Raw genomic sequence first — 14,010 nt, 5'->3', positions numbered from 1 at the left:
CGGCCGGGCCTTTAACACTTCAACCAACACCTTTTTCGTGAGGTGGGCGAACGTGAGAGATGCCAATTTGCTCAAGGCATCGGCCTTTTTGTTTTGGGATCTTGGAATCTGTTTGATGTTGCATGTCTGGAAGGTATTCATTAACTCCTTGGATTTTTCTTTGTACCTTCTCATGTTGGGCTCCTTGGCGACATAGCTGTCATTAACTTGGCTTGATACTAGTAGTGAATCAGTGAACACTTCAAGCTTTTTGACTTTCATTTCTTTGGCCAGCCTTAGACCAGCGATCAGTGCTTCATATTCAGCCTCGTTATTGGTGGTCTGAAAATTAAAACGGAGAGCATACGTGAATTCTAGCCCCTCAGGGTTGATCAGGACTAAACCAGCTCCTGACCCTTCAACGCTTGAAGCCCCGTCGGTGAATAATTTCCAGGCTTCAGGGTTGGAGGGTTCAGTGGTTGTGGTGTTTACTTCTTCAATTGTTTGGTTTGGGACTTCAACTAAGAAGTCGGCCAGGACTTGAGCTTTAATAGCTTTTCGTGGGACGTAGGTGATGTTATGTTCACCTAGTTCCACTGCCCATTTTGCCAACCTTCCTGAGTTCTCAGGTTTTTCAAGCACATTCTTGACAGGTTGGTCAGTGACCACTTGTATAGGATGTGCTTGGAAGTATCTTCTAAGCCTTCTGGCTGTTTGAACCAGGGCTAGAGCGAGTTTTTCAAGGGGAGGATATTTGGTTTCAGCTAGTTTTAGAGTTTTGCTGAAAAAATAAACGGGTACCTGAGCCTTGTCTCTTTCGATAGTGAGAACTGCACTGATGGCTTCGTCGGCAACTGAAAGGTACACCGATATGAGCTCCCCAGTTTCTGGTGCTGCGATATCAGGTAGGGAAGCTAAGTGCTGCTTCATTTGATTGAAAGCTTCTTCAGCTTCATCGGTCCATCTGAAATCTTTTTTATCTGAGCAGTTCTTGAGCGTTTTGTAGAATGGTAGAGACCTTTCGGCCAGTTTTGAGGTAAAACGCTTCAAGGCTGCGAGCTTCCCGTTTAAGCTTTCAACCTCCTTCTTGGTTCTCGGTGGTTTAGCTTCAAGGACAGCTTTTACCTTGTTAGGGTTGGCTTTGATACTTTGCTTTCCAACGATGTGCCCCAGGAATTTTCCTTCATCGAATCCAAACGAGCATTTTTCCGGGTTGAGCTTCATGTTGATCTTTCTAAGGTTTTTGAAAGTCTCTTGGATATCATCAAGCATTTGGTACTCCGTTTTGCTCTTAATCACCAAGTCATCGACATATGCCTCCATGTTTCTACCAATTTGGTCTTCAAAGGCTTTATCAACGAGTCGCTGATAGGTGGCACCTGCATTTTTGAGGCCAAAAGGCATCTTTTGGTAACAAAAAATGCCCTTGTCTGTGTGGAAAGCTGTCTTTTCTTCATCCTCCTTCTTCATGAGGATTTGGTGATAACCTTTGTATGCATCGAGAAAACATTTAAACGGATACCCTGTGAGAGAATCAACCTTGAGATCAATTTCCGGGAGCGGGTAGCAATCTTTGGGACAAGCCTTGTTAAGATCTTTAAAGTCTATACACATTATCCAAGAGTTGTCGGGTTTTCTGACCATAACAGGATTTGCAATCCATGATTGGTACTTGACCTCTCAGAGAATGCCAGCTGATACAAGCTTTTCAACCTCTTGGCAAGCTGCCATGCTTCTCTCGGGTGCCAGGCTTCTTTTCTTTTGAACCACCGGCTTGACATTAGGTGGTATTCTTAACTCGTGTTCAGCAATGTTTCGAGGGATCCCAGTCATATCTTCAGGAGACCAGGCGAACACATCACTGTGATGCTTCAGCAGCTTTTCGAGGTATGAAAGAGTCTCTTGGGAAAGGTTGGGGTTGACCCTTATTCGTTGCTCAGGGTATTTAGGGTTGATGACTAACCCTTGCTTGTCTTTCTCACCATTTGAACTTTCACCCTCGATCAGGTAAGCTTCCTGAGAGGGTTGAAGGGTTGCAATCCCTCTTTCAGTAGGAAATTTGACTGTGCCATGGCCGATAGACACTGCCATGTAGAATGCACATTGTCCGGGCCTCCCTATGATTACGTCATAGTTGGAAGGGATGTTGATAACCACAAAGGTCAGTGGTCGGGTTCTTTCTTTTGATCCCTCCTTAAAACAAACATCAAGGGTTATCTGCCCCAAAGGCTTCAAGGTTATATCGGCGATACCTTTTATGGAGGTTCCAGAGGGTTGAAGCCTTGAACGTTCCTCATCACTTAATTGGTTGAAAAATTTCTCAAACATGATTTCTGTGGCTGCTCCCGTGTCTATGTATGCTTTACATGTTTGTAATGTGCCCACGGTGGCTTCAACCACAAGGGAACCAGGAAGGGGGTCCTTCCTTGTTGGGGGGAAGCAGACACACTGAAGCTTCCAATCTTCCAACCGTCTCTTCTTGTAAGGAACCTTTTCATCAGAATACACCATGTTTACTTCCTTCCCTTTGCCTTCAGCCATTTTGTCTCGAACCCCTTTTACCAAATGAGCGAGCTCTCCTGACTTAACAGCCTCTTCAATCCTCTTTTTCAGTTGGAAGCAATCATTGGTGTGATGTCCCTTTTCTTCATGGAACTCACAGAACTGCGTGGAGTTCTCATTTTTTCGACTCTTGGGGAGAGGCCTGGGAGGTCTAAAGTTTTGCTTGACTTCTTCCGTTGCCAGGATTTCTTGAGGGGTTTTGGTGAGGGGAGTGAAACTCATGCCTTTATCTCTGCCTGAAGGGTTTCGCCCTTCAACCCTTCGATGGTCTGAACCCTTTGGGCGTCTGTCGTAAGAGTTAAAGTTTCCTCTCTTTCTAGCTGGGCTACTGCTTCGCCAGCCAGACCCCCTTTTCCTTTGTTCTTTGATATCCACAGCTTCCTCTCCCCGAATGTGAGCTTCGGCCCTTTCAAGGGCTTCCTCCAAGGTTTTGGGTAGAGATTTGTTGAAATCTCGTGTGAGATATTTGGAGGTTATGGCGTTCATAAAACCGGCCACTCTCATTTTCTCGTCAGCCCCCACATAGGTTAGCCCTTCTTTCTTGTACCGTTCAATGAATGCCCGAAGGCTTTCATCATCGCGTTGTTTTATCTGGAAGATTACTGTCGCGTCTTTAACGTATCGCCTTTGTTGGGAGAAGTTTGCCAGAAAACCTCTGCTGAGATCATCAAAGCTTCGAATGCTTTGAGCAGGTAGGTCGTTGAACCAGATTCTGGCGGATCCAACAAGAGTCTGCATGAACATTAGGCAAAATTCAGCATTTGACCATTTTTCTATTCGAGCGGCACCAGTGAAGATCTGGAGATGATCTTCGGGATCTTCGGTCCCATCATACGTTCTGATGTGGGCTGGCATCTTGATCTTTGACTGAAAATCATAATCAGCTATCTGTCTTGAGAAGCATGAAAAGTTACTTGGCTTGTAAGGTTTAGCCAAGTCTTCTTCAGGTCTTGTACCTACATTGTTGCTATTGCCATGGTTCCCCTGGGTGGCAAGCACTTGGTTGATGAAGTGTTGCCATGGGAAGTTGGCCATCAATTGTGACATCATGTTAGGTATAAGATTGAAACCCTGAAGGCTTCCTGGACCAACTGAGCAGTTTACCCCGAGAGGGGTGCTAGTAACAGCACTTCGTGCTAAAGGGAGTACGGACAGAGCTTGCTCCCACGTGGTAGTTAGAGAAGTGGGACAGTTGGTCACCGGGGACTGTAGGAGTTGATCAAGTGTTAACTCGTGTCCCAGAGGAGTGCCACTAGCAATTGGTTGGGAAGAGAGAATAGGATGAACAGTTGGATTTGTCATAGTGGATAGGTAAGGATGAGGGTTTGAAGGGTTGCTGGGACCAGCCTCACCTCTTGTAACAAAGGGTGGCAGGGGTGGCCCAGGAGACAACGTTGGCTCAGGTTCGTCGTAATCTAGACGAATCCTTACCCCCTTTTCCCTTTCTTTATTCACATGCTGGTTAAGAAGTGACCTTAACTCGAGGAAGTTATTAGCGACCCCCTCGGGGGTAAGTTCAACACGTGCCGGAGTGTCCGACACACCAACGTTGGGAGACGGAGCCCCAGATCTGGATGGGGTTGGTGTGTTGAAGGTAAGGAACTCGGGTGTACTCCCCGGAGTTGAAAACGGTGTTGTTATAGTTGTGTGAGCTAGGCCACTACCCGGGGTGGAGGTGTTAGGGATCTGGTTCACCTCTCCCGGGGATCCACTTTCTCACATGGTGGTTTTGAGTGAAAGGAGCTACACTACTAGGTCTTTTTTGAGAAGAAACAGCGGCGTAGCCCCACGGTGGGCGCCAACTTGTTGATGCAACAAACACGAGACCAAGGATGGTAGCTGAGTTGGTTAGGCAAAAGGGCTGAAGGGTTCAGTTTTGCCTAACGCAGGTCGCGGGGTCCCTCCACGTTTGCAAAACGTGGAAGGAGGTTCACTAGTATGTAATTGTTATTTGCTTTAAAGTTCCTTCTTCGAGGCAAGCTCGAATCCAGAAAAGAAAGCAAATAGAATGAGTGTGTGTTGAATGTGATGAAGAGTAACTTGGGAGTGATCAAGTACTCTTTGAATGACCAGAGATTAAGGAATCTCTGTGTTTCGGAATGTCCCAGAAGTGAACATGAGCTGTCTTCTTATAGGGGAAGACATCTCCTGAAATGACATATACAAGACTAGCGAAACCTGTTTGCAATGGAGGGTTTCCCCTTTTGGGGTTGAAGGCTTTGGACCCCTGGTTAATAGAGTGTACTTGTGCAGACCTGCTCTGAGTTTGTGGGCGTGAGTTGGTGAGGTGAGTCCTCAGATGTGACTGATTACTGTTCCTCGCTTTTCTCACTTTACAGCTTTTCATCCGATGAACCTTTCAACCTTTTAAGCTCTTGCATATTAGTCATTTTATTTGACGTTAGTATGACTCAATATATGCATGCATGCGCACACGTACGCTTACATACATATATAATCTTTCCAATCAAACAAAACATGCAAAATTCAAAGCCAATATCATTTCAAAAAGATTTATATAAAAAGAACAATATGTAGCTAAAATCTTTCAACGATTCACACTCATTAATTTATTAGACGAAGTATTATAATCATTTGCACATGGTTTTGTGGTGTGGTGGCTATAATGGGTGGTGTTTGGTGGCGATGATAGGCGACAGAACAGAGAGAGGAAGAATAAGCCGTGCGCAGTATTTGTGTGGTGGTGGTAAGGCGGCAGCGGTGGCTGGCTGCCGCTCCGGCCGGTGATGTTTTCCATTGGTCGCATCTAAGCTCTGATACCAAGTTAAAATTGTAATCAGAATTGTATTATATTTTATTGTAATTGTGTAATTAGGGTTACATGAGTGGATATTTATATAAAACGCCATATCACACATCTAGCCCTTATACTATAATACTTTGTCTAATACTATATTATGAATCCCTTTACATTGTTTACAATATTCACAAACGTTTCATAAATATATATACACACTCGTATCACTAGCAAGAAGATGTTGATAATTATCAAAAAGGTAGATAATACTATAATAGACATTGATAGAAAAACTAGTTTGATGTTACTATAATAGACATCCCCCCCCCCCCCCCATTATCTTCCGGTCAATTATTACTCCATTCTCTTCTAGCTATACTTTCTTTTATAAGAAAGATATAAATATTTAGTGTTTTATCTTAATTTTATACATATACCTCTCGTCGTTTTTATTAAGAAAACATGTACTAAGATATTTTTGAAACAAATTTCCGACCTCTTCATATGACTTTGAATGAAATTAGTTACCACCCAACATTTTTAGTGGTGGACATTCTTGACACTTGCCCAACACACTTAGTTCACGTGTCCAATATTAATTTAAAGTTTCTTGGAACTATTGAAAACCATCAATTTCTTATCATCAATTGAAAAAGGGACCACCCCCGGCCTAAACATGCTTTTCAAACTTGATATCTAACATTATGACAAAAACAAAAATTTTTCAAGTTAAAAATCTTGATGTTGGTAATATTATATTATAACATATGTGTACACCTTCATATAAACAATAAAATATAACCGAATCTTTTTTATTATATAATAAAAAGTTAGGTTTGCAATATTATTATAAAAGAATATAGGTAAAGAACTGTCTACAACTTTGGAAGCACAAGTTTGCAATATTATTATAAATGAAAATGAAAATGAATATAGGTAAAGAACTATCTACAACTTTGGATGCACAAAGATACGTTATCTTTTGTTTTATGTCGAATTAATTGTTTTGTTTCATGAATTATATATATATTTTTTAATGTGTGTAGAGGGATGTAGTGTGCATGTGACATGACAAGCTGAGAAAGAGAGGCGAAGATGTGTTAGGACCCACGGCTAAATATAAGCAAATCATGTGTTTACAAATAGTTAACCGGTATTATTAGTTTAATCACGAGCCTAATCCAAATGTATATAAAAAATGGTTAACCGGTTTCATTATTCGATTAGCTAATTAACACCGCTTTTGTTAGTAATGCCTTCGGGTGTGCCCTAACACATGGGGGGTTAAAGATGACATCGCATGTTAACCGGCATTACATACCACTCCCTTCTTGTGTTAAGAGATGTTAAAGTGATTACATGTTAACCGGATGTTAAGAAAATGGATTAATCTTGTTTCCTTTTTTAACCAAAAACCGCTAAAAAAGTAAGGTTGGGTGTAGTTCAGGAAATTAGACCATTTCGTTGTTGGGTGGAGTTAAGGAAATTAAACCATTTCCTTAAGGTGAACTGAAGTAAAATGAGGACAAGTTAGTGATGTGGTGGCACCTAGATGGAGATAAGGAGAGTTAAAGTGTACCCCAAGGCCCAAATGCATGTTCACGAACGAATTTAGCTAATGGGTATAATAAAGAAGCTAACGAAGGAAAAGAAAAGTTAATTCGAAACTCCGATCCACCCATCTTCTATTCTCGTCATGTCGTGAATCAAGTCATAAAAATCGACGGATTAAACATATGATGTAATCGTATGTTAATCACCTACCACTTTTATTTTTATCGTCTTTAAATAAGGATGGATCAGATAGAATATGTAAAGTTTTAAGAAAGCTTAAATAAGACATTTGATGTTAAAGTGTGAGTTTTAACCCCTTATAGTTTTATTAATATGCAATCAGCTTCAGTTTAGTGATTAACTAAAAGTAAAGACAAAACAAAATATTTAAATGATTTTTGTAATACAAACATCATTGACACATGTTTCATACAAGGCATATTATCATACGGGTCGTATGACAGGCGAAAAATAGCCAATTAGCCATACAGGTCGTATGACCAATTATACTGACGAGTCATATGAGTTGGTGTTTCCTTGCGAAATGTTTACTAAAAAACACAAGTGACGAACGTAACCTCGAACACCACTTAACAAAGTCATACAATCTATACAACAATTTCTCACCCTCTCATACGGCATGTATGATGTGACAGACTCTAGTGCGAAAACTTGATTTGACAATAGACGGCCACCCGAGAAGTCAAAGTCAAACGAACATGAAATGAGAAGGTCTGATAGTGTGAGGGGTGTAAGTGTAAGTAATATAGAATAGTACAATTGTCGGCATCTGCAATGTTTACCAAACCAACGGTGGTGATAAAACAGACTTTCGCATCTCCATCGTCTTCTCTCCAACGTCCGATCTTCTTCATCCACGCCCAATTTTCATCCTCTACTTTACGAATTAGTTTTCCCTCCTTCAATCCAGTTCGTAAGTCTTCACATCTTCATACTCAATTTCTAGTTCTACACACAATTCCACACACGCACACGGTGTTTTCAGTTTTCACCGATCAATTTAACAGATGACTGTTGGTTGTAATTGCTGTTTTGTTAGCTTAGATTGTTGATTGTATTGTTAGACGTTGAAATTGCGGTTTTGGAAACCCTAGGGTTTCGTAGTTATTATTGTCAGTTATTGCGGTTATTTTAGTGCATATGTGTTTCGCACACATGGTGATTTCATTGATTAATTCAACGGAGGACTGTAGGATGTGATTGTTATTGTGCTAGTTGAGATGATTGATTGAATTTTGTGGTTTTGGATTCTAGGTTTTTGTTGTTGTTGTTGTCTCAACAGATATATAATCTACAGACATGGTGATTTCATTGATTAATTGAACGGAGGATTGGAGCTAGCTACTAACTGTTGTTGTGTTAGTTAAGATGATTGATTGTTTTGTTGACTTTGAAAGTGTTGTTATGGAAACTCTATGATTTAATTGTTGTTGTTGTTGTTGTTGTTGTTTAAAGGCGGATATATTCCACACACACGATGATTTCTTTGGTTAATCGAACGGATGATTGTATTGTTGACGACTTGACGTTGAATTTGTGGTTTTGGACTCTAGGTTTTTGTTATTTCAACGTAAGTATATTTTACACATGTGGTGATTTCATTGGTTAATCGAATGGAGGATTGTAGGATGTGATTGTTGCTGTGTTAGTTGAGATGATTGATTGTATTGTTGACTTTGAAATTGCGGTTTTGGAAACCCTAGGGTTTAGTTGTTATTTAAACGTATATATATTAAACACACATGGTGATTTCATTGATTAACTGAATGGAGGATTGTAGGATGTGATTGCTGTTGTGTTAGTTGAGATTATTGATTGTTTTTGTTGACGTTGAAATTGCGGTTCTGGATAAGGTTTAGTTGATGTTGTTGTTGTTGTTACAACACATATATAATCCACACATGGTGCCTTTGTTGATTAATCGAACAGAGGAGTCTAGGTTGTAATTGCTGTTGTGTTGGATGAATTGATTGATTGTTTTGTTGACGTTGAAATTGCTGTTTTGGTTTAGTTCTTATTTAAACACTTGTATGTTCCACACACATGGTGATTTCATTGATTAATCGAACGGAGGATTGTTGGATGTGATTTTTGTTGTGTTAGGTGATCTGACTCATTGTATCGCTGACGTTGAAATTGCGGTTTCGCATTCTAGGTTTTTATTGTTGTTGTTGTTTATGGCGGAGGCTCCAGCGAGTCCTGGCGGTGGAAGCCACGAGAGTGGGGGCGATCTGAGCCCTAGGTCGTCAAATGTTCGGGAGCAAGACAGGTTCTTACCGATTGCGAATATTAGTCGGATAATGAAGAAAGGATTGCCAGCTAACGGCAAAATTGCTAAAGACGCGAAGGAGACTGTGCAGGAGTGTGTTTCTGAGTTTATCAGCTTTATCACCAGCGAGTAAGTATGATGATTCAACCCTGTGTTGTGATTGTTGTAAACGGTTTTATGATGTTAAGTTGTGTTTTGTTTGTGAATTTGATTGTAGAGCGAGTGATAAGTGTCAAAGGGAAAAGAGGAAAACCGTTAATGGCGATGATCTTCTTTGGGCAATGGCTACTTTAGGGTTTGAAGATTATATTGAGCCATTAAAGTCATACTTGACAAGATATAGAGAGGTAATAAACTAACTTTTTTAAATAAAAAAAGCATATCATTGATTAATTACTCTTTGTACAAGTAGTTACTGATGGATTAATGTTTGTATGTTGTCATGCTTGTGATCGAATTGCTCATGCAGATGGAGGTTAGTGAGCTTCTGTTGTATATCTTTAATTATAGTAATTAACTGATGTCTGTTTTGAATATAATTAATTTATGTTATTTTTTTATAAAAGGGCGACACCAAGGGATCTGGGAAGGGTCATGAAGGGTCTTCCAAGAAAGATGGAGTGCATCCCAATCATAGTGCACAGGTGATTAATGATTATCTTGTAATGAAACAATTAGATTTAATTTAATTACGGGGATGTTTTGATTTCTTTATTAAATGGATGTGTGATGCTATAAACTATAAAGTATATAGAATTAGTGTTTGGTTGTGCTTCAGCTGTTCGATTTTGTAATAATGTTATAATTATCAAATCTTTGACATAATTATGATTATCTAGATCATAGTTATTAATAGCGTCCATAGCGGGCGCTATAGCAAATTGCGAATAGCGTGGTGTGGCGGCTATACGCCGCTACAAGGCACTTATCGACCACATATTGACCTCCCTCCGGCGGCGAATTCCGACACCGGTGTTATTTTCTGCCGGAAATTCTGTCGGAAACCAGTGAGAAGAAATAGTGTAGCAAGAAGAAAATAGTGGCTGCGTGTTTTAGACTTTTAGGGTCAAATAAGTTTAGGTATTTTAACCCCTCTATCTTTCACTAATTTACATTTAGTCCTTAAACATACAAACTATGCATAAAAAGTATAATATATATATTTTATTTTTTGAATTTTCTACTTCTTTATCGCTAAACACGAAATAGCGAGCGTTATTTCGTCGCTATCTCTTCGTAGCATATAGGTAGCTTGTCGCTGTTGATCACTATTCGCTATGTATAACTATGATCTAGATTTATACCACTACCAGTCGAAGTTTGCAATAACATCTTTTCACTTTCGGAAAAAAGAGGGACTTTTCAGTTGATTTTGATGTGGCAAGTAGTGGTATGAATCTAGATAATCATAAGCATTATCTTTCGTTTAGAAACATTAAAAAGTGATTATAATGTTACCTAATACCATTCTTTTATATTATGGCAGCTTGGTCATCAAAATTCGTATCCACAGGGTCTGAACTATGGAAACTCACAGGTAGATTGTTAGTTACTGGAGTTATATTATATATATTTATTATAGTGCGGTGAGATGATCCCCGGTGTCGCTTATTGATTTTTGTAAATTTACGTTCATCCATCCATACCAAAAATACGATGGTTAACTTCACACTTCGTTTACAAGGGGCATGCTCAATAGTTATGTTGTTACGGTTAACATAACTGCTTTATATATCACATGTAAAGCAATATGTACGTGTGCTTATGCTGTTTTATACTTGATATTGGTTTTCTATTCAGAGGCGAAGTATAGAAGGGGGCGGGAGGGGGCGCCCGACCCCCCGAACTTTTCACTCAGTAGTGTTATATATGTAGTTTTCGTATAGAAATTTTTGGGTATATACGTTTTCGACCCCCCGTCATTCGGGTCAAGCTTCGCCACTGTTTCTATTGAATGGCGATCTAGGTTATTACAAGTCTTTGATTAATGCTTTCTTTCTTTTTGACTTTGTTAGTTGCTGTTTGTAGAAAAAGAAATTTGATCAGCTTTTTAAAAACATTTCAGGCCCAACCTCAACATATGATGGTCCCCATGCAACGCACAGAGTAGCGTTTTCTTTCTGGTCTGGCATGTGGTTATATTATTATTATTATTATTATTTTAGTTGCAGGGTTGTAAGTGTGTGTTATAAATATGTATTCTTTTCGGGTATGTATACAACGTTCACTCGAAATAGGCTTTAAATTCCAAATATTAAGATGATTTTTTTTTGTGTTTATGTATATGTGACATGTGTTTGAATGTTGTAAGGATTTCCTTTACTATTTATCTCATTTGAAAGGTATATTCTGATATTTCCTTCTGCTCTTATTTTCCTAAAAAAGTTTTGTTTTGATTTTTTAGAGATGTTGACATTTTTTTCCATATTTGATGATTTTTAATCATTGAAATCTTTGGGTTTGTGATTAAAAGCCGCCAAACGCTCAACCTTCGCTAGCTAATTCATCATCCACCAAAGAATTTGAAACGGATGAAACGTTGTTTGATTGTTCCTTTCTATGACACAGCTTGTTTCACCTTGATATATCAAAAACAACAAAAGTAAAGGCATAACAAATCCAATTAAGAAAGCAAAAAGGACATCCCAGATTAAAACCAGACAGAAGCAGATACATCTATTCGGATCATAATAAACACGCAAACCTATTTGAACCAAAATTCGCAGGCTTGTTAATAAACACATGAACCATTCGGCCCTTATTCCAACTTACATCCTCCGTTCGTTTGAATACAGTTCAGGAAGGCTACACAACTATTTACATCATAAACTGTGATTACCTTTTCCGAAATTCGATCATTCTTCATATGGACTTTACTTGATTATTCATATGTATGAATATATGTTAGAGCTTGATTCACCTTTACCACTTTCATCACGGTTCATTTCGGTTTCCTTGTATCTGTCTTCCTTTTTGCATGCTGATTTCCATCTTCAAGGCATTTAACTTGCCTTTTATGTCCATAACTTCAGGAGATACTAAAATAACATTCTCTGCACCTTTTGAAATGCTACTAGACGATTTTTCTTTCACGCTTGATTGTTTTCTAGACGGTTTAGGAGTAGTAGTTTTCTGCGCTTGATTTCTCGTTTTTGAAGCGTTCGGGCTCCTGGTTTCCGGACGCGATGCCACTGGCTGTTTTCGGTTCTGATCTGTGATCTGACCAGTGGGACGATGTTTCAAGGCTGATTTGGATCTAACCACTGGTTTTGTTGACCTTTGGTTGACCTTACAGGTCGATGATGCTGATGACGATGACGATGATGATGAATAAGACTGTTGAGCTCGTGAACTTGAAGACGAATTGAATAACCCTAAAGGCGAGGTCGGATGAGAAACAACCGGTGGCGGTTTGATCTTCAAGCTGATGCTTGATTGTGTTTTGGGGATTAATCTAACTTCAGGTTTATTAATTTTCCATTCATCGGTTTTTCTTGCATTGGTTGGTGATGGTTTCTCATTGTTCACTGAGGATCTACGAGGAGCACTACTACTCCTTTTCGACCGTTGATCGACAGAAAACATCGACGAGGATGATGATGATCCTGATGCTTTTGGACTAGCAGGTGGTGTACTTGACATACGTGTACTAACCAGCCCAACTTTATGCTTCGTTGTTTTCCATTCATCGTTTCTTTTTGCGTTGCTTGCTGATGGTTTCTCACTATTCGTCGAAGATTTACGAGGAACACTACTACTCCTTTTTGACCCTTGACTGACAGAAAATGTTGGACTAGATATATTAGCATTATTCTTCTTTGCTTTCCATTCGTCGTTTCTTCTTGTATTGATTACAGATGGTTTCTCACTGTTCACCGACGTTCTACGAGGAGCGCTACTACTCCTTTTTGACCGTTGATTGACCGAAAACGTTGGCTTTGATGATCCTGATGACCCTGGACTAGCAGGGGGTGTGTTTGACATACGGCTACTAGCTCGAACCACTTTATTCTTCGCTGTTTTGCACTCATCGTTTCTTCGTGCATTGACTCCTGATGGTTTCTCACTGTTCACCGACGTTCTACGAGGAGCACTTGTACTCCTCTTAGACCGTTGATTGACTGAAAACGTTGACTTCGATGATCCCGATGACCCTGGACTAGCAGGCGGTGTTTTTAACATACGAGTACTAACCGCCACCAAATTATTCCTCTTTCCGATCCCAGTAGATGTTTTGGAGGGTGAATCACCTTCACCTTTACCACTTTTAAAACTCGCGCTTTTTCTTACCGGAGATTTAACTTTCTTCGCTTGCGAACCGCTTGAACCACTAGATGAGGAAGTCTTGAGTGGTGCCGAAGAAGATGATGCAGCAGCAGTAGACACCACCTTTGCATTTTTTGCTCGAGAATCTTTCTTCCGTGATGACACGTCGATATTTGAACTACTTACGTTAGATGCTCGAGTTGAAGCTTCAATTTCTTCGAACAATTTAGCCTCCAGACTTTCAATCTCTTCAATCTTTTGTAACTGGTGGTTTACTTCATCACCACTTCCTTCGATCACGCTTGTCAACTCCTCAGCGTCGAGAAAACCTTAATGAAAACTGAGAATTACTAAAATGACATCATAGAATCTAAACAGATTTTGTAAATTATGGCATACCGTCACTGGTGAAAAAAGCTCTATCCCATGAAAAACTTCTGCGCATTTCGACGTTGGCTTCTTCTGTTGCGTTTAAGTTCATCTGTTTATTGTTGTGTGCCATATCTCCACCGTTTATCACTATCAACTGCTGCTGTTAGGATTCAAAATCCTAAATATGTTCCTTTCTTTCCGTACAATTTTGCTATCCTGTAAATAGGTC

At 39.8% G+C, this 14,010-nt stretch overlaps 2 protein-coding genes across 3 annotated transcripts; one reads left to right on the top strand and one right to left on the bottom strand.

Annotated features, from left to right (window-relative positions):
- Nucleotides 1-7,633: 7,633 nt before the first annotated feature.
- LOC110868367 (nuclear transcription factor Y subunit B-8) lies at nt 7,634-11,498 on the top strand. 2 transcript variants are annotated; one of them, XM_022117505.1, is made up of 7 exons: nt 7,634-7,787; nt 8,978-9,272; nt 9,361-9,490; nt 9,613-9,618; nt 9,710-9,787; nt 10,630-10,680; nt 11,209-11,498. In XM_022117505.1, exons 1-7 carry the CDS (start codon nt 7,649-7,651, stop codon nt 11,251-11,253), a joined length of 744 nt encoding a protein of 247 aa, XP_021973197.1. In that variant the 5' UTR covers nt 7,634-7,648; the 3' UTR covers nt 11,254-11,498. The 2 variants fall into 2 exon arrangements, with proteins under 2 accessions (XP_021973197.1, XP_021973199.1); XM_022117507.2 differs by having other exon boundaries at nt 7,651-7,787; nt 9,030-9,272; nt 11,209-11,472.
- Nucleotides 11,499-11,766: 268 nt separating this feature from the next.
- LOC110868368 (probable serine/threonine-protein kinase dyrk2) lies at nt 11,767-14,010 on the bottom strand. The gene is made up of 2 exons (XM_022117508.2): nt 13,809-14,010; nt 11,767-13,738 (listed from the first exon to the last, which is right to left on the bottom strand). Exons 1-2 carry the CDS (start codon nt 13,909-13,911, stop codon nt 12,078-12,080), a joined length of 1,764 nt encoding a protein of 587 aa, XP_021973200.1. The 5' UTR covers nt 13,912-14,010; the 3' UTR covers nt 11,767-12,077.

Source organism: Helianthus annuus, chromosome 7 (genome assembly GCF_002127325.2).
Source record: "Helianthus annuus cultivar XRQ/B chromosome 7, HanXRQr2.0-SUNRISE, whole genome shotgun sequence".
Lineage (NCBI taxonomy): Eukaryota > Viridiplantae > Streptophyta > Magnoliopsida > Asterales > Asteraceae > Helianthus > Helianthus annuus.
Note: the sequence above shows the minus strand (reverse complement) of the source record. Positions and strands in the feature narration are given on the sequence as shown.